A 20,287-nucleotide genomic window follows, 5' to 3' on the forward strand; every position below is an offset into this window, starting at 1 on the left:
TTTTGTACATCTTCAGAAATTAAAACAAAACAGTTAACTCTAAAATGACATGAAGATACAACCCTGGCTCAGGGAACAGATGAAGCTTTAAGTCTTCAGGAATAAAAAACTGACACTCATCATGCCATCTATATGGTTTTGTATTATGTACATATTAACAATCTATTCAATGATTTTAAAAAAGGACAGAAACCTCATAAAACTATTTCCAAACTCAGAGCATAAAAATGTAAAGAAATGAAACATTTAATGTACAAACTATCCCATTTGGCAATGTGTAAATTATGTTGAGAGAGAAAAACTTATCTACAAATATAACAAAACAGAAGGAAATGCGATCTAAGATGTGTTCTCAGGTCCACAACTCTTCAGTTCTTCCAAATTTGTAGATGAGAGTACTAGAAAGATATGAAAAGAAATCATGAGGAAACAATGCCTGGGAATGAGCAACAAAGAATTCATTTTCTGACTATGCTTTGACAGGTGGCTCCCTGATTCCTTTGTGTCAATTTCTAAACATAAAGACCGCAGTGGTGCTGGTCTGAATGTGCTGGTTTCCTACAGCAGTTTGTTGACTTTGACAGCTAAGTTTGATTACATACGCTCTCTTAAAGCCTGGAGAGTTACTGGATAGGAAACCTGTAAGGAAAAGGGGGATTTCTCCTAGTAACAGCATCAGAGCCCCTTTTAACTCTGGGTTTCTACAATAACTGAAGAATTCGAAAACAGACATTTTCCATATAATTACTGGACCCGGAGGCCCGGCCAGGCCGCAGGCTCCTAGCTAAGTGCTAGGAATGCAGGAGTCAAAATAAGGCCAGAGGTGCTCACGAACACAGCTGAGAGCCTGAGGGAAACAATCAAATTTCAATGCAAAAAAATGCGGTCAAGGCGATGCACCTGGTGCCAAGAGAGTGAAACAGAATGCTCCGCCGAGTGAGAGAGGTCCCGAAGGTCCTCCCGAGACAGTGGTGGCTAAGCTGAGACATAAGAGCAGGGATGATCTCGTGGGGATGATCTCAGCAAAGCAGGGGGCAGGGGGCGGGGAGCAGAGAGTGGCGCACGCTGGGACCAGAAATTGGGCTGTGGGCAAGATGGATGTGCTGGACTTGAAATGTCAGCCACCCAAGATAAGTAGGCAAGCGGACACACGGTTCAGATGCGGACAGACCTCTGTGACTCCGGCACAGATGCGGTAATCCAAGGCCTGAGCGGAAAGGAGCTCACTTGGAAGGAAGAAGAGGCCGGGACCGGAGCCTTGAGAAACTTCAAAAGTGAGTGGCCAGTGCTGGTGGGAGGGCCAGCTGCAAAGCAGCAGAGGCACAGTGGCCAGAGATGCGGGAGCTGCACTCTGGTACAGAGAGGAGGCCCTGCCGGGCTCGGAGCAGAGCACGAGGCTGACGCAGCACAGTCCACAGCAGCACAGGCCTTCCTACGCGGGAGGTTTCTGTTTGCCCAGTCTCATGACTCTCAGTTTCAATTTAATCTCTAAACAGTTCCTGGGGCACCTGAGTGGCTCAGTAGGTTGAGCGTCTGCCTTTGGCTCGGGTTATGATCCCAGAGACCTGGGATGGAGCCCCGCACTGGGCTCCCTGCTCAGTGGGGAGTCTGCTTTCTCCCTTTCCCTCTGCCTGCCACCCCCTGTACTTGTACTCTCTCTCTCTCCACCCCTCCCCATTAAATAAATAAATAAATATCTTCAAAAAAAACAAAAACAGAAACAGTGCCTAAGACATCTTCAGGAAAACTTCATTGTATCCCCAAAAGGCTGCTGGTCACATCCCAAGAAACATGATCACAAGACAGCAGACACTGTCACACAGCTTCAAAGCCACGCGCGTCCAGGCCATGGCGCAGGGAGAGGGCAGAGCCCAGCGGTCCCCCTAAACGGAAGGAACAGAGCTGAGGGTTCAGGGAAGGGGCTGGAGTTTGTGGGGAAGAGAACAGACAGCTAGAGAGGGGGCGTAGGAGACGCCCAGGAGCTCCCCGTGAGTCTTCTGCTGAGTACTGATCAGCAGATGAATGCTGAGAAACTACCCAAGGAAAGGGAAGGAACAACTCCCAGAGCTGTCACAGGGCTGGGAAGACTTCACAGTCTCCCTAGCAGAGTGGGAAGAAGCCTCAGGACCCACAGCATGGGAAGGGCACCACCTTAGTAAGGGGGCGCATTGGTCCTAAACTAGGGCTTCTCGGCCTCCACCCTCCAAGCTTTCCAGGCAAGACTCAGAAGGATCAGACTGTTTCCAAGCGACCTAAGTGCACCCAGAACAAAGCTCAAAAATGTTTAAAGGAATGCCAAGAAATTCAACACACACACCGCCCCCCCCCCCCCCCCGCCACTACATGCAGATAAACAATGGGAGGGGAAAAAAAACAAAATGAAGACAAAATAGAAACAACAGGAAGAGACTCAGAACTGACATAATTTGGGGGACACTGAAATGGCTATAAACATACAGCATATGTTCAAGAAGGCAGAGGAGGGCATGACCATGCTAAGGAGAAATATGGAAAATCCCGCAAACAGAGATAAACGCGCATGTCTGAGACAACAGGTATGCTGGACGGGAGAATGGACATTGCAGAAGAGACGAGTGACTTTAAATATAACAAAGCAAGTATCCCAAATGAAACAGAGAGAGAAAACAAAAACAAAAAAGAACGAAGCACTTGGGGGTATGGGATGACTCAAGCAGCCCCATATAGATGTGCTTAGACTCCAAGGATAGGGAGATGAACAGAGAAGAGCTTTGAAGAAATAATGGCGAAAAGATTCCAAATTTGATGAAAACTAAACACAAAGATCCAAGAAACTCAATGAACCCCAAAGACAATGAACACGCAGAAAACTACATCACAGTACATGAGCGAGCACCATGATCAGACTGCTTAAAAACAGTGACGGAAACCAAGTTCTTCAAGGCTTAGATCTTAATAATTTTCTGAGGTTGTGGGGGTATACATTTACAAGTAGATGGCTAAAATACTTCTCTTTACATTAAAAGACATTCATTCTGAAAAGCATAGGATATGAGCTTCATATTTTTTTATTAGGAGGCTCCAATGTAGGGCACAAACTCATGACTCTGAGATCATGATCAGAGCTGAGATCAAGAGCCGAATGCTTACCCAACTGAGCTACCCAGGCACCCCATGGGCTTCATTTTAGGGTTTTTCTTTTTCTTCTTTTTCAGAAGACTGCCCCTAAGAAATACTTCTAACATTGTTTTAGTTTTATATTTACTTTTTAGTTTTCTTAAAAACATAATCAGCGTGCCTGGGTGGCTCAGTGGGTTAAGCCTCTGCCTTCAGCTCAGGTCATGATCTCAGGGTCCTGGGATCGAGCCCTGCATTGGGCTCTCTGCTTGCAGGGAGCCTGCTTCCTCCTCTCTCTCTCTGCCTGCCTCTCTGCCTACTTGTGCTCTCTCTCTCCGTCAAATAAATAAATAAATCTTTAAGAACATAATAAAAAATCCCATTTCCCAAGCAAGTTTTGTATATGACATGCTTAATATGTACTAATCCTGATTTTTCTTTTTTTTTCTTAATAAAGATGCGTGATACGGTCTTTTAACAGACTATGGAAGTAGTCTGAGTTCAAGCCCCAGCTCTGCAATTACTTGCCCTTAAGTAGGCTCTGACCCTTATTTCCTCATCTATAAGACAGGAACACCACCAACCTCGTAAGTAGTCAGTACTTAAGACAATTATACAAGAATTGAAAAGGGAACATACATAAAGCATCCAGCTGAGCTCTTGGCTCATAGCAGGGCCCCAATTAAATGGTTTTTGTCTGTCCTTATATAATAGTAGAATTTTCACCTCTTCAAAGAAGTTATACTGTAATTAACTCAAAGGATTTATACATTCTATATGCTGCTCTTAGAAGGAAGTGACACTTCTGTAAATGTTTCAGGTATGGTGAAGAAATTAAGCAACGGGCAGGAACTCTTTCTGCTCACGGGTCCTGTCCCCACGCTTTAACAAAATCACCATTTTGCTCCCCCCGCCAAAGGAAGGGAGGAAGGAAGGAAGGAGGGAAGAAAGAAAGAAAGATTAGGCAACTTACCTAAAAAATATAAGTGCATTTTGAAAAAACACAGCTAGTCCTGGATAAACATCGGTATCTGCACAAAGGAAAACGCATTAGAAGATTACACAAGGCAAACGGCGGTGACAAAGCATCCGTGCCCCTCATAACGACATGCTCTGCATGTTAGAAACTACGGCTATTACGCATGAATGCTAAGAAATCTGTCATGAAACTGAAGGGAGAAAATGTCAGTCTCGTTTTCCCCCAACACAAAGGACTGTTCTCACTCTGGATAAAAGACAGTGAAATTCATAGTTTTTTTGTCTAAAGTAACTGTTACGCTTGTAGCTGAGCCAGAACTCTGAGGAAACAGCAGCCGCTTCTCCCTTTCCTTTCCACAGTCAATACAGCGCCCTCCCCTTCATCCGTGGTTTCGCCTCCCGAGGCTTCGCTTATCCGTGGTCCACCGCCTGCAGAAGCAGACGATCCTCTTTCTGATGGATCACGGGAAGGTCAGCAGTAGCCTGCGGTGTGCCCCATGCCTGAGGCGCTCACCGACCTTCACCTCATCACACAGACATGTTACCGTCTCACATCATCACCAGGACAAGAAGGGTGGGTATGATAACAAGGGATTTTGAGAGGGAGACCACAGTCACATAACCTACTACAGTATACTATTATAATTGTTCCACTGATTATTATTAGTCACTGTGGTTAATCTCTTATTGTGCATAATTTATAACTTAAACTTTATCATAGGTCCTTATGTATGGGGAAATCATAGTAAATCCAATACTATCCACAGTTTCAGGCATTCGTGGGGGGGTTCTTGGTACGTAACCCTTGCAGATAAGGGGCGGACCTACTATATAGAAATATAAAATGTTAGAAAGGTACACATTAAATTCTGGATGATTTAATAGTCTGTAAACTTATTTTCTTTGATGAATTCAGGAATCTTCTTGTGCAATTATAACAGATACACAAAGGATCATTTTAATTCATCATCATGTTCTTTCGCTCAATCTCCCTGGAATAAACAGTTACTATCTTCAAAGGAAAAGAAAAAAAATTTTTATGGAGTTTTAACTGTCCATTAAAAATACTATGGGCGCCTGGGTGGCTCAGTGGGTTAAGCCGCTGCCTTCGGCTCAGGTCATGATCTCAGGGTCCTGGGATCGAGGCCCGCATCGGGCTCTCTGCTCAGCAGAGAGCCTGCTTCCCTCTCTCTCTCTCTGCCTGCCTCTCCATCTACTTGGGATTTCTCTCTGTCAAATAAATAAATAAAATCTTTAAAAAAAAAAAAAAAATACTAGACGTGGGTGCCTGGGTGGCTCAGTGGGTTAAAGCCTCTGCCTTCGGCTCGGGTCATGATCCCAGAGTCCTGGGATCGAGCCCCACATCGGGTTCTCTGCTCAGCAGGGAGCCTGCTTTCCCCCCGCCCTGCCGCCTGCCTCTCTGCTACTTGTGATCTGTCAAATGAATAAATAAAAAAAAAATCTTAAAAAAAAAATACTAGACTTGATGGGAAAAAAAACCTTCAATTTTTAGCTTTCTATATATCATAGCAAACAGTACAACAGCATGGTCAAGAGCTCCAAGTCTAAGCCCAGATCCATAGATGTGAATCCCACCTCCACCAAGTGACTAAATGTGTGACCATGGGCAAATTGTTTAACCTCAGTATGCCCTTAGTTTCCTCATCTGTAAAGTGGGCATTATAACAGCATCGACCCCACAGAGTGTGGGGAATGTTAGACCATGTACGTGCTTAGAACAGTACTTGGCCCATAAAGTGCTATATAAATGCTAGCTGCTGTTATGATTAGTAGTAGGTCAAGAAGATCTGTACAGCAAAAGATCTGAAGTATGTGTTAGAAATGCCCTCTGAAGTAAAAGCGTATTCAGAGTTTATAAACAGAAAAGTCTAAAATACTGAGCATTGCTGTAGAAATATAAAGATGAAATCCATAACTGAGAAATTTGTCAATGTGTACTAGTTCTCTAAAAATTAAAATACAACCAATGAGTACACAACCTTTACAAATGTGATACTTCCCCATACGCCTCCCAGAAATGGTAATTTATGCCCATTTTCCCAACAGAAACGATAAAGTTTCACCTGTTGCTTTAAGTAACTGAGCAAACTTCCAGTAAGAGCACTTAGAGTCAGGGAGAGAGTGAACTTAAAACACACTTCCCTGTATGATTCCATTTATACAAAATAAGCCAATCTACAAAGACGGGAAATAGATTAGTGGTTGCCAAGGGCTGTTGGAGAAAGGTAATGGGAAGTGACTGCTAACGGTAAGGAGTTTCTTTTGGGGTCTGATAAAATGCTCTAAAATTAGATTGTGTGATGCACCTGGGTGACTCAGTCAGTTAAGTGTCTGCCTTCAGCTCAGGTCATGATCCCAGGGTTCTCAGATCAAGCCCCATATCAGGCTCTCTGCTCAGCAGGGAGCTTGGTTCTCCCCCTCCCTCTGCCTGCCACTTCTCCTGCTTGTGCTCTCTCTCTGTCAAATAAATAAATAAAATCTTTAAAAAAAAAAAAAAAAGTACTTTCCTTCATATGCGCTTCATACTAGAACTGTGTACTCCATTAGTAGTTTTAATTAACTAAAGTAACAATTTATTTTTAAATAATCTTTTCACCCAGAGTGGGGCTTCACACTCACAACCCTGAGATCGAGGGCTGCACAACCTCCCAACTGAGCCAGGCGCCCCTAAAACAACACATTTTAGATACACTTGATGAGCAGCATTATTTAAACAGTACTCAACCACTTATACTGACTTACTTGGCATCAAGTGAAAGACAAAGTTTCCAAAGATCAAACTAAGGACCTGAAAGGGTCCTACCAGGAGTATTAAAAGGTCAGCTATGGGTAAGGACAAGGAGAGGTGACAATTAAGCAGGGTGACAAAGAGATTCTGGGGGGAGAGGGGACAGAAGGTGAGTAAGTGGTGTTACGTGTTATCTGAAACAGACTCCTGTCTTTGGAGTGAAGGGAGATAATCGGGTTCTTCTGGGCCTGGATCCTGCATTTCGACCCTGGCCTGGAGGAAAGCTACAGTGCCTAGAGCAGCCACGCAGAACAGCGCCCTGCGAGCTCAGGCCATTGAGCGGAGTGAGCATGAAGTTTCTGCACGAAGGCTACACACACACACACACACACACACTGTCTTACTCCTAAAAACCTGCCCTGTGTCTATTCCTGAAAAATTCCAGACTAAGCTGGAGAAAGGAGGCATCTGCGGAATGGTATTGGGGTATGCACCCCTGAGCAGAAATCCTTGTAAGTATGTTTTGGAATTCAAAAATTTTCACATTTAAGAATGGTTAACACAAGGCCATAAATATTAAAGAGGCTGCCAGCTCTGTTTGGACCAGCATCCACAGTCTAATACAACCACATTCCAGCAAGAAAACGTGTGAACACTTACTCAACGGAATAGAGACCACGAGGAGTCCCTTGTCAACTCGGGTCAGATGTCACTGCCAAGCTGATTGTGAAACACCTGACTTGCAGCACTTTGTGAATTTTAGAATTCGCGGATAAGGGACGGAGATCTGTACAGGTTTCCCACTTCACCACTTACAACCCTCAGTAAACGGGCCTTCCAGTATAAAGCCTGGCTTCCCAGGGTTAGGAAGGAAATCAGACACTCTAGAGATGGCCAAGAGTTACCTGGTCTTGTTGGTGGCTTAAATTCTGCAACCAGGCTATCCCACTGCACTCAAGGACCCCAACTTACGTATCTTCAAGCTAAGTGAACAGTTACACTAAATTTTACTCCCGGTGGAGTTGATGGAGTAAGCTAAAGGTAAAAGACGTACCTGAGTCTCTGTGAAATAAAGGAGGAAAAAAATACTTACTTTGGGTGACATATGCACCAAAAAGAATCCACATGGAAGCAATAAGTGACCCGAACATCAACATGAAACCAATGAAGAGCCAAACTCGAGCACCTGCATGAAGAAAAGGCTTTATCATTCTGTTCGTTGCTGCAGTGACTCAAGAACGCAGAACACCAGAAACACTGCGACCCTGATACCTGGCGTGCATACAAAGGCAGCCCCGTATTTGCATACACCTGCTATAACAATGAACTGAATGAAGATTTAAAAAACGAACAAACGACTAAAAGGGGTTTAGCCCCACTTGGGGGGAGAAAAAAGGAGAATCACCTTTCTGCTGGCTAGAGAAAATAATATCCTAGCAAACTGCACTAGGGGAGCTTCTGAGTAATTCCATGACTAAATTGAGTAATTGATTAATTAAATCCTAAAGCTCTGCGGGGGAGTAACCTGGAATCCAAGAGCCACTGATTTTAAATAGTAACACTTTATTTATAGACTATGAGCAGCAAAACCTGACTGAAATAGTACTTCTGGCAGTAACTTTAACTTTGTTAAGGATTTAAGTAACACCAAACATTTTTTCAAGTTAATAAAAAAAAAATCTATCTAATCCTAACTAGTCCTATAAAGAGACTTTCTTCTCCTGCTAACAAATCTCCCTCTGCCAGCGCACATTAAAACTCAAAGTGCCTTTACCTGTTCTTCCCAAGCAGCCGCTTTCATAGCTGTCCCCCCGCACCTGAGCATTGGACACAGCATTTATCCTGGAACAAAACAAAATCATCTCATGAGCTTGAGTGCTACTAAACCAGTCGCAGATATTTACACATATTTAAAGAGAAACATTCCCTAATTAGAGTCAGTATCTGAATAACTGAACATATCTTTTAATTTAACAGGTATCCTAGTGGACAGAAATGTTACAGGACTCTGTACCTAAACTACACCCAGAAAACATCCTTAATTTGAAGAAATGACTATTCACTTGTCTCCAAAGATTACAAAAGAGGGGCCGATTTTCTGATTTCCTTGCCTATTTTACATTCATACGCAAGTGACTCAGTGTGAGTCATCGTATTTAAGGTTCTCGTTACAATCAAGACTTAAGTTCCTCTTTGGTTAAAAGTCAAGTGCTTTTCCCTGATCCATTTCTCAAAGTCACACATTTGATCTCTGTATAACAAGCAGGCACACTTTACTCAGCCTCTTTTGCCATTTTTATTGGAGCAAGATGCATTCATAGTAGAAATGTAGCCTCTTCTCAGCATCCTTAATGGAGGTAAGTAGTTCCATCCTCTACAATTTTGAAATATTTTATTTTTAGAGAGAGAGGGCATGAGCAGGATGGGAAGGGAGGGCAGAGAATCCTAAGCAGGCTCCACAATGGGCTCCAAAAGGGGGCTCAAGTTCAAGACCCTGAGATCATGGGGCGCCTGGGTGGCTCAGTGGGTTAAGCCGCTGCCTTCGGCTCAGGTCATGATCTCAGGATCCTGGGATCGAGTCCCACATCGGGCTCTCTGCTCTGTGGGGAGCCTGCTTCCTCCTCTCTCTCTCTCTACCTGCCTGTCTGCCTACTTGTGATCTCTGTCTGTCAAATAAATAAAATCTTTAAAAAAAAAAAAAAAAAAAAAAAGACCCTGAGATCATGACCTGAGCCAAAAATAAAGTCAGACACTAAACAGACTGAGCCACCCAGGCACCTGCACAATTTAACTTTTATAACTCTCCACAGTATAAGAAAATTATATAATCTTAATGTTTTAACATAGTCTTTAATATTAATACAAAATACCCACAGAAAGTTTCCAAAATCTTTTATGAAATGAGACTTAACCGATAAACCCAAAAATGACTTAATAAAAAAGAAAAGTCACAAACCAATCCCATTAGAGGCCAATTCTGCCCTTCCCCCAGCTACTGGCAAACAGTCAAACAACACATTAAAAAAAAAATTATACTCCATGCTAAAAGTTCCATGTGTTACAATACTCAAGGAATGATTCACCACTACAAAGAAATCTAGAATTGTAACATATTTCATTAAATCCAAGATGCCAATGATTTTTTTAAGATGCATGATATTTTTACCCAGAAAAAAATATATCAATTATGGGGCGCCTGGGTGTCTCGGGCTCCCTGCTCGGTGGAAAGCCTGCTTCTCCTTCTCCCTCTGCTGCTCCCCCTGCTTGTGCTCTCTTTGTCAAATAAATAAAATCTTACCAAAAAAAAGCAGCACCCTCATATTCAGAAATATTCAAATACAAAAAATAATCTTGGGACAGATAAAATACAGTGACCAGTTTAAAAAGAGTGTAAGAAGAAAAATCATGTGATCATCTTTACAGATGCTAAAAAGATATGTAACTAAATTCAATACTCATTCTTGATAAAAAAAAAATTTTTTTTCACAAAATGGGGAAAAATATAGATATTTATCATGTTAAAGAATCCACTGATAAATTAAAAAGTTATTCCAGATAGCATTAAACTATACGGCAAACATGTCTTTTGGAGATAAATCTTGATCTTGAATTAAGAATCGCCTTCATACTTACATGAAGAAAGCCAAGGTGGAGAACACGCCACACGTGTGAAAGGCATGGTTCAGCTGCTCTGGCTTAGGGTACACCACGGCCGCGTCGATCATTATCCACCAACCTGTAAAAAACTTGTGCGAGAGCCCAAGTCACTAAAATAACACGAACACTTGGTTCAGCATAACGTTACCTGCTCTGCAATATTCCTGTGTTTCTCCAGACCATGTAAATGAAACATAAGGCATTTCTAGTTTGAGTTCTGGATGTGGAAATATAAAAAATAAGAATCTTCAGTTTACCTACTCTTGATAGCATTTGACGTGAACTTAACCTAGTCAAATCTGTGTAAGATTCTGAAGTTCTGCTCTCAATGCAGGATAAAAAATTTGTTTTCTAAAATGAATTATCTGCTTCTTTGGCCCACCGTAAATTACAGGCACTTAAGTTCTCTCTTTTTAAAAAGATTTTATTTATTTGAAAGAGACAGAGAGGGCAGGTGCGCAAGAGCAGGGGGAGGGACAGAGGGAGAGAGAAACTCAAGCAGACTCTGGCTGAGCACAGAGCCCAGCATAGGGCCTGATCTCAGGACCCTGAGATCATGACCTGAACCAAAATGAAAAGTCGGATTCTTAATTGACTGAGCCACCCAGGTGCCCCTGAAGCTCTGCTTAACTAACCTCTAGCTAACCAGCTCCCAATTACCTGACGTGTTTCCTTCTCTCTAGAAAACATTCCTTTCTGATAGGCCTCTTCTGTGTCCACAAATGAGCTGTGTGCTTACCAAGGGTCAGCTGTCAGGTCTCCAAAACTATTTAAGCCTTCCATAGTTTTAATTGATTATGCAGTTTGATTAAATACGGTATAACTGACTGAACATGAATTTGTAAAATGGCTTTTTTTAAAAGATTTTATTATTTTGTTGACAGAAAGAGACATAGCGAGAGAGGGAACATAAGCAGGGGGAGTGGGAGAGGGAGAAGCAGGCTTCCCCCGAGCAGGGGGCCCAATGTGGGGCTCAATCCCCAGACCCTGGGATTGTGATCTGAGCTGAAGGCAGACGCTTATAACCGACTGAGCCACCCAGGAGCCCCAAATGTCACATTTCTATGTAAACTAAACTGCAAAGACTGAGAGAAGCTGCTAAACAATTTCATGGAAAAATCAAGTGCAGGTGAGATGATCACAAAAAGCCAAAAAAAAAAAAGGGCACCTGGGTGGCTCAGTGGGTTAAGCCGCTGCCTTCGGCTCAGGTCATGATCTCAGGGTCCTGGGATCGAGTCCCGCATCGGGCTCTCTGCTCAACGGGGAGTCTGTTTCCTCATCTCTCTCTGCCTGCCTCTCTGCCTACTTGTGACCTCTCTCTGTCAAATAAATAAATAAAATCTTTAAAAAAAAAAAAAAAAAAGGAAGCATCACAATTATCTTTAATTCCTGCTCTGGGTTATTATTTTCCCCTACTGGACTTCAGGTATAGAACTATATACTGAAAGAGATACTTTTTTTTAACTGTGATCGATCCTGCAATTTGCTTCGGAAATGCAGTGAGGGCGGGGAGCGGGCGATGGACCGCTAAAGCAAGACTGGTCTTGAGTCGTTTCGAAGCTGAGCTGTAGGAACATGGGGTGAGCAGGGTTCCCTACACCATTCTCTTTTTGTTGACTATATATGCTCAACATGTTTTATAATAAAAAGTCGAAAAAGAAAATAAAGGAAGAAAATGAGGCAAGAGTTTCCTCCACAGACTTCATCTCACTCCCCATCAGAGCTGCCACTGGGCCCAGGGGGCGCTGGCGATCCTTCCCTAGAGCACCTCGGGCTTCAGTTCTAACGCAGCATCAGCCTCATCCATGCTGCTGTCCACACGTCCTGAATCTTGCTGAGTCACACCACACTACTGGTTACCAAATTCTGAGCCTCTGAGGAGCTTACAGGACTAAAACATATTGTATCATTGGGCACCTGGGTGGCTCGGTTGGTTGGGCGACCGTCTTTGGCTCAGGTCATGATTCTGGAGTCCTGGGACCAAGTCCTGCATCGGGCTCCCTGCTCGGGAAGGAGTCTGCTTCTCCCTCTGACCCTCCCCCATCTCGTGCTTTCCACCACTCATTCCCTCTCAAATAAATAAATAAAATCTTTAAAACAAAAAAAAATTGTATCACTGACTTAAAAATGCTACCGCTTATGATAACTGTATTATCACTTAAGCTGAAGAAAAGATACTAAGCTTAACAAATTTACAAAGTCAGGGGCGCCTGGGTGGCCCAGTCGGTTAAGCAACTGCCTTCAGTGTGGGTCGTGATCCTAGGGTCCTGGGATCAAGGCCTACTCAGGCTCCCTGCTCAGCGGGGAATCCACTTGCACTCTCCCTCTGCCTATCACTCTGCCAACTTGTACTCCCTCTCTCTGTCAAATAAATAAACACCCTAAAAATTAAAAACAAAACAAAAAAAAGTACAAAGTCAAAACCATGTTTTGTTCAGTCGTACCTGGAACTCTAATTATTCATACAAAGTAACAGTGAAATAAACAGTTCCAAAAGGGTATTCATGCTCCAAAGGAATCGACATTAATTTTCAGGACAAAGCATGAGGCAGCCATGCCAACGAGCTGGCTTTTCCACTTACCAATATGCCCGCCACCACAGAAGCCACGGCGTTTCGCCTCTCGCTCCAGTCAATGCATTCGCATTCTGGCCAGCGGAAATTATCAAGGAAGCCTGCCATTTTCACCCCGTAGGCATGGATTTTTCATTAAACTTTGTATTCTACCACTAAAAAGACAAAAAAAAAAAATCCTTCTGAGGAAATGTTTTTAAGAAGTGAAATATCTTTTCCTGTTTTATTTTAAACAGAAATCTGCTTTCAGTCCAAACCTAGACTTCAGAAGAGAAATTCAGTACTTCAAGGACTACCTACTGACATGTAGGTAGGACTGTGTTGGGACACGAGGGGGAGCCTGCTATTTACTAAATGAGCCTGCTGCTTTGGCAATTCTTTGACCCTTCCACTTGACTGAGAAACGATCTCTGGCCCTCCCCTTGAATTCAGGCCAACTGTAAAACACCGGCTGAGCAACAGCACAGCAGACGGGATGCTCCGTAACTTCTGCCATACAACTTCTAGGACTAGATGGAAAAAGGCAATGAAGCTCATAGCTGGTTCTCTGGAACACGGGTACCAGAGTTCCGAGTTGCCATGTAAATATCCAAGGTCACAATGCTGTGAGGAGACCGTGTACGGGCGTTCTGGCCCACAGTTCCCAGCCAAGAGCTGGCCTCCCCTGCCAGAAGCTTGAGCAGCCACTTCTAGGAGACTGCTGTTCCAGCTACTGTGCCCCATCTGGTAACCCAGACTTCCGGCTTCACCCAGTGAAGCCCCAGATATATGGAGCACAGACACCATCCTGGCTGTGCCCTTTAACAACTCCTGACCCACAGTAAACCATAAGCATAATTAAATGGCTGTTTTAAAGTACTAGGCTTTGGAGTTATCAGGAATGTGGCAATCAATAACTAGAAGGAGAAAAATCATGTGCATAAAGAACTATGAGGGTGCAACATGTTGGGGGAGTTTTCAGAAAAAGTACATTCAGATGAGGTGATCCAGGAACACCTTAAATTCCAAAAAGGAAGGGGGGGAAAATATTTGAAAGCATTGAAGAGTGCTGAAAAGCAGGCAGAAACTGGAGGGGATTTACCCTTGAAAGAAAACACAATGAGTAAGAGCCACTTTTAGACAGCTTTTTCCTCTAAAGAAACCCTAGTCTCCCACTCCAAGCCCAGGTGAGTCTCCGTGGTACACCGTAGCTAAAACATGACCAAAAATGCCACAGTCTTTTTGGTTTGAGGTATAAGAGTTCAGGATTATTGGAGCAATTGGGAACGGAGAGAGGAAATTTTGGAAAGGGATGAGTTACAGGAAGGAGCCCCAAACGCTTTAATATAAACTCTCTTTAAATACCTAATGCCCCCAAAGAGGACACCCATGGAGGAAACTGCAAGAAACTCAGCAGGAAAAAATAAATAAATAAATAAATAGCAGGAAGGCTAAATGAACTAAGCAGAGTTCCCCTGCACTCACTACAAGATACTTTAGAGCTTGAGTTCCACCAAGTCAGAGATCAGTAAACACCTTGGCATTACTCTAACAAGGTGTAACACCAAGGGTCTACAAGTTCAAGGTATTCAGCCAGCATTTTACCCATCTGTTAGAACAAGAACTGACACCCCTCAGAAGATGATAACGGAATTGAGTGTCTATAATGTATCACCCACAATGTCTAACATGTAGTAAAAAATTATTAGACATTCACAGAAACAGGAACAATGTGATCTATTTTCAAAGAGTAAAGAAAAAAAAGTCAATAGAAACAGACCCCAAAATGACACAGATGTTGAAATTAGCCAACAAGGACTTTAAAGCTACCAATATAAACACATTCAAAGACTTAAGGGAACATGGTCCAAATAACTAAACTGATGGAGGATCTCAGTGGACAATTTTTTTTTTTTAATTTATTTATTTGACAGACAGAGAGAGATCACAAGTAGGCAGAGAGGCAGGCAGGGGGGTGGGGGAAGCAGGCTCCCCACTGAGCAGGGAGCCCAATGCAAGGCTCCATCCCAGGACCCTGAGACCATGACCTGAGCTGAAGGCAGAGGCTTTACCCACTGAGCCACCCCGGTGCCCCCTCAATGCACAATTTTTAATGTAAATTTTAGAACTGAAAATTATCATTTTTGAAATTTTAAATTAACTAAATGGGCTTACTAGGAGATTAGAGACAGCAGAAGAAAAGGGTAGTAAACTTGAAGATCAAAAGAAATTATCCAGTCTAAAGAACAGGATCTTTCTTCCTTTCTTTCTTTTTAAAGATTTTATTTATTTGACAGAAAGAGAGAGAGAGATCACAAGTAGGCAGAGCAGCAGGCAAAGAGAGAGGAGGAAGCAGGCTCCCTGTTGAGCAGAGAGCTCAACAGAGGGGCTTGATCCCAGGACCCTGAGATCATGACCTGAGCTGAAGGCAGAGGATTAGCCCACTGAGCCACCCAGGTGCCCCTCTTTCTTTTTATTTTATTTAATTTTATTTATTTATTTATTTGAAAAAGAGAGAGAGAGAGAGAGAAAGAGCACAGCGGGGGGAGTGGCAGGCAGAGGGAGAACAGACTCACACTAAGCAAGGAGCCCCATGCGGGACTCGGTCCCAGGAACCCGGGAACATGACCAAAGCCCAAGGCAAACACTCAACCAACCGAGCCACCCAGGTGCCCCTAGGGATATTTTTTTCTGAGAAAAAAAAATGTACAGAGGTCCTGCAAACTAAGGGTCACTAGTAACTGATCCAATATATGTTTAACTGGTTCCCAGAAAAAGACAGAATGAGGAAAAAAATATTTGAAGAAATAAAGGCTGATAATTTCCCAAGTCTGGTGATAAATATTAATTTATAAATCCAGGAAGCTCAGCCTTTAACCTCAGGTTAAATAGAGGAAATGTCATAATAAAATTGCTGAAAATCAGAAATAAAAGAAACACCTTGCAGTAGTTTCAGGGGGAAAAATATCAACTTACGATAATGACTGACTTCTCAACAGAGACCAGGACAGTGAAGAGAATTTAAGTGTTTTTTAGTTTGTTTGTTTGTTTGTTTTTTAAGTAATCAATCCCAGTATCCAGTGAAAATATTCTTCAGAAGACAGCATGATGGGGCACCTGGGTGGCTCAGTCAGCTAAACTTCCAACTGTTACTTTCACTCAGGTCATGATCTCAGGGTCATGAGATCAAGCCCTGACTTGGGCTCTGAGCTGAGCATGGAACCTGCTTAAGATTCTCTAACTCCCTCTGCTCCTCTCTCTTCCCCCACCTGGTGCATTCTCTCTCTCTCTCAAAACAAAATATTTTCAAAAAGGGAGCATGACCACCATTCTACTATCGATCTACCCAAGAGAAATAAAAAGATACATGTACACAAAAACTTGAACACAAACGTTCATATTAGCATTAATCATAACAGCCAAGAAGTATAGCAATCCAACCTACATCAACTGGTGGACGGACACATAAAATGTGGCATATCATACAACAGAATACAAATTCAGTGATAAAGGGGAATGAAGTACTGATATATTCTACAACACAGAGGAACCTCAAAAACATTAGGCTAAGTGAAAGACATGAGGCCACATCTTGTGTGATTCCATTTATATGAAATGTCCAGATGAGGCAAATCTGGAGACAGAAAGTAAATTTGTGGTTGCCTAGTGACAGTGGGGGAGAGTGGAATAGGGAGTCACTGTTAATGGATACAAGATTCTAAAATTAGACTGTGGTCAGACATCACAGGGGAAGGGAAGAGAGAGACCAAGAAACAGACTCTTAACTACAGAGAACAGACTGATGGTCACCAGAGCGGGGGGGAGGGTGAAATAAGTGATGGGGTTAAGAAGGGCACTTGTCCTAATGAGCGCTGGGTATTGTACGGAAGTGCTGAATCACAAAACTGTACACCTGAAACTAATAATACACTGTATGGTAACTAATGAATATAAATAAAAACTTTAAAAATAAGATTGTGGTGATGATTACACAACTCTGTAAATAAACTAAAAAATCACTGAATTGTACACATAAAATTGGTGAATGTTATCTTATGTATATCTCAATAAAGCTTTTTTGTAAAAATGAGGATAAAATAAAAATATTTTCAGGTTGGGGCGCCTGGGTGGCTCAGTGGGTTAAGCCGCTTCCTTCGGCTCAGGTCATGATCTCAGGGTCCCGGGATCGAGTCCCGCATCGGGCTCTCTGCTCGGCGGGGAGCCTGCTTCCTCCTCTCTCTCTGCCTGCCTCTCTGCCTGCTTGTGATCTCTGTCTGTCAAATAAATAAATAAAATCTTTAAAAAATATATATATATATTTTCAGGTTAACAAAATCTGAGATAATTTATCACTAGATCTGCACTAAAAATAATGCTAAAGCAAATTCTTCAGGCTAAAGGGAAATGACACCAGATGAGTCTAAGATCTGCAGGGAGAAACGAAGAAAACCAGAAATAATCACTATGTGGGTAAACATAAAAGACCATCTTTTCTTCTTTTACTTAAAAGACAACTATGTAAAGCAAAAATTGTAAAACTGTATAACATGTCCACAAAGACAAATTTATTTCTAAACAGTATGTTAGTTATGTTTTCAAATAATATGCTTAAATATGGATTCAGGTGAAATATCTCTAAATTTAAAGTAACGTATCACTTAATACGTACTAATTAATATATTATAAGTACATTTAATATATTCTGAAATAAGTACAATTAACATATTCTTCATAGAAGGTCCAAACATTGGAAACACAGGCTGGGAGATGGTATTTGTAAAACAAGTATCTGACAAAGGGCTTGGATCTATAATATAGAAAGAACTAAGCATTAGTAATAAGATAAAATATAGGCAATAAAAAGTGCAAAAGATGGGGCGCCTGGGTGGCTCAGTGGGTTGAGGCCTCTGCCTTCGGCTCAGGTCATGATCCCAGGGTCCTGGGATCCAGCCCCACATCGAGCTCTCTGCTCAGCGGGGAGCCTGCTTCCCCCTTCTCTCTCTCTGCCTGCCTCTCTGCCTATACTTGTGATCTCTCTCTGTCAAATAAATAAAATCTTTTAAAAATAAATAAAAAATTAAATTTAAAAAAAAAATGCAAAAGACTTAAGCAGACTTGAAATAGGCAAAAGACTTAAAAAGACAATTTATGACCAAGAAGCACATAAAAAGGTATTCAACATGATCAGTCAACAGAGAAGTGCAAACTAATGAAATAACATCTCACATCCACTAGAACCGCGACTCAACCAACAACTCTAAATCAGGATGAGGTTGTAGAGCAAGTGGAAATCTCATCAATTTCTGGCAACAGTTTCTTATAAAGTTAAAAATAAACCTCCCTATAACCCAGCAATTCCATTCCTAGGTATTTCCCAAGGGAAGTAAAAATACATATCCACACATAAAAAAAAGACTTAGAAAAGAAAGTTTTTAGCAGTTTTATTCATAATAGCCCCCAAATTAAACGATCTAAATGTTCAATAGATGGATGGATAAACAAGTTATGATAGAGGGAGCACCGGGGTGGCTCAGCTGGTTAGGCGACTGCCTTCAGCTGAGGTCAGGATCCTGCGGCCCTGGGATCAAGCTCAGCGGAGAGACTGTTTCGCCCCCTCCCTCTGCTCCACCCTGCCCACCGGCTTGTGCTATCTCTGCTCTCTCTCAAATAAATAAGTAAAAGCTTTAAAAAAAAAAAAACAAAAAAGTGGGGCACGTGCATGGCTCAGTGGGTTAAAGCCTCTGCCTTCAGGCTCAGGTCATGATTTCAGGGTCCTGGGATTGAGTCCCGCATCAGGCTCTCTGCGCAGCAGGGAGCCGGCTTCCCCACACCTCCTCTTTCTCTGCCTGCCTCTCTGCCTACTTGTGATCTCTGTCAAATAAATAAATAAATAAATAAATCTTTAAAAAAAAAAAAAAGTTATGGTTGATTCATACAATGGAATACTCCTCCACAACAAAAAAGGATAAACTGATACAACCACACAGAAAAAAAAAAGTAAACCCTCAAAGATGATTTAAGTGAAAGAAGGCAGGGGTGCCTGGCCGGCTCAGTGGGTTAAAGCCTCTGCCTTCCGCTCAGGTCATGATCCCGGGGTCCTGGGATCGAGCCCCCCATCGGGCTTTCTGCTCAACGTGGAGCCTGCTTCCTCCTCTCTCTATCTGCCTGCCTCTGCCTACTTGTGATCTCTCTCTCTGTCAAATAATAAAATCTTTAAAAAAGGAAAGAAAGAAAGAAGGCAGACACAAGAGAGTATATACTGTATAATTCCATTTAAATGCAGTTTGCTTAAGAGGCAAAATTGGGGCACCTGGGTGGCTCAGTGGGTTAAAGCCTCTGCCTTCGGCTCACGCCATGGTCCCAGGGTCCTGGGATCGAGCCCCACATCGGGCTCTCTGCTCAGCAGGGAGCCTGCCTCCTCTCTCTCTGCCTGCCTCTCTGTCTACTTGTGATCTCTGTCTGTCAAATAAATAAATGAAGTCTTTAAAAAAAAAAAAAAAAAAAGAGCAAGATTTAAAATTTAAATAAATAAATAAATAAGACGCAAAATTAGTTGACAGCCCCAGAAATCAGAATAGTGCTTCCCCTACAGGGGATAAAGACTCACTACAAGGGAATTTTGGGGGGAGAGGGACGGTGATGGAAATCTCTATATCTTAACTGGGATAAAGGTTATACAAGTACATACATTTATCAAAAGTCACTGAAGTGTACACTTAAGACATGTGTATTTTACAGTATGTAAATTTTACCCACAAGATGTTTCTAGAAGTTTATCATCCAGATATGCTTTAGCTACACCGAAGTCCTGCACATTTTATATCATCAAAGATTAAATATTAACTGGTTAATAAAGAAGGTCACCATGAATTTAAGACAATGTCTGAAGTTAAAAGTCTTATTTCCAATTATTTCCCATATATTCATTTCCCATATATTAACCTGATTAAAAATAGTTCTAGAAGCAGAAAGTATATAGCTATTTGCATACAATGATTTCTGAAATGTCATGACCTCCTCCCTTCTGGGGCTCAGACTGGAGGGTCAGGGACGGAGTGAGGCAGAGAAACACTGGAGTAACACAAATAATTACTATGGAGGAAATATGCAGGATCCTAACAGGGAATAAAGGGCAGAACTATTTTAAAGGGTGATCAGGGAAAGCCTCTATCAAGAGGTAACACTTGATAAAATATTAAAATAAACTAAAATTTAAAAGCTAAGTACAGTCGATTAGATTAAGAAGAAACAAAAG

The 20,287-nt window shown here is 42.2% G+C and overlaps 1 protein-coding gene across 2 annotated transcripts in view; it reads right to left on the bottom strand.

The window, feature by feature from the left end:
• TMEM50B (transmembrane protein 50B) overlaps positions 1-20,287 on the bottom strand; it is a 36,664-nt gene continuing 16,377 nt past the window's right edge. For both annotated transcript variants that reach the window (XM_032354015.1, XM_032354024.1), the window contains exons 2-7: positions 13,063-13,208; positions 10,457-10,569; positions 8,598-8,665; positions 7,917-8,009; positions 4,070-4,127; positions 1-398 (exon numbers count right to left, since the gene is read on the bottom strand). In XM_032354015.1, the coding sequence (XP_032209906.1) occupies positions 353-398; positions 4,070-4,127; positions 7,917-8,009; positions 8,598-8,665; positions 10,457-10,569; positions 13,063-13,161 (477 nt within the window). In that variant the 5' untranslated portion in view covers positions 13,162-13,208 and the 3' untranslated portion in view covers positions 1-352. The remainder of the gene's footprint in view (positions 399-4,069; positions 4,128-7,916; positions 8,010-8,597; positions 8,666-10,456; positions 10,570-13,062; positions 13,209-20,287) is intronic.

Source organism: Mustela erminea, chromosome 1, assembly GCF_009829155.1.
Source record: "Mustela erminea isolate mMusErm1 chromosome 1, mMusErm1.Pri, whole genome shotgun sequence".
Classification (NCBI taxonomy): Eukaryota; Metazoa; Chordata; class Mammalia; order Carnivora; family Mustelidae; genus Mustela; species Mustela erminea.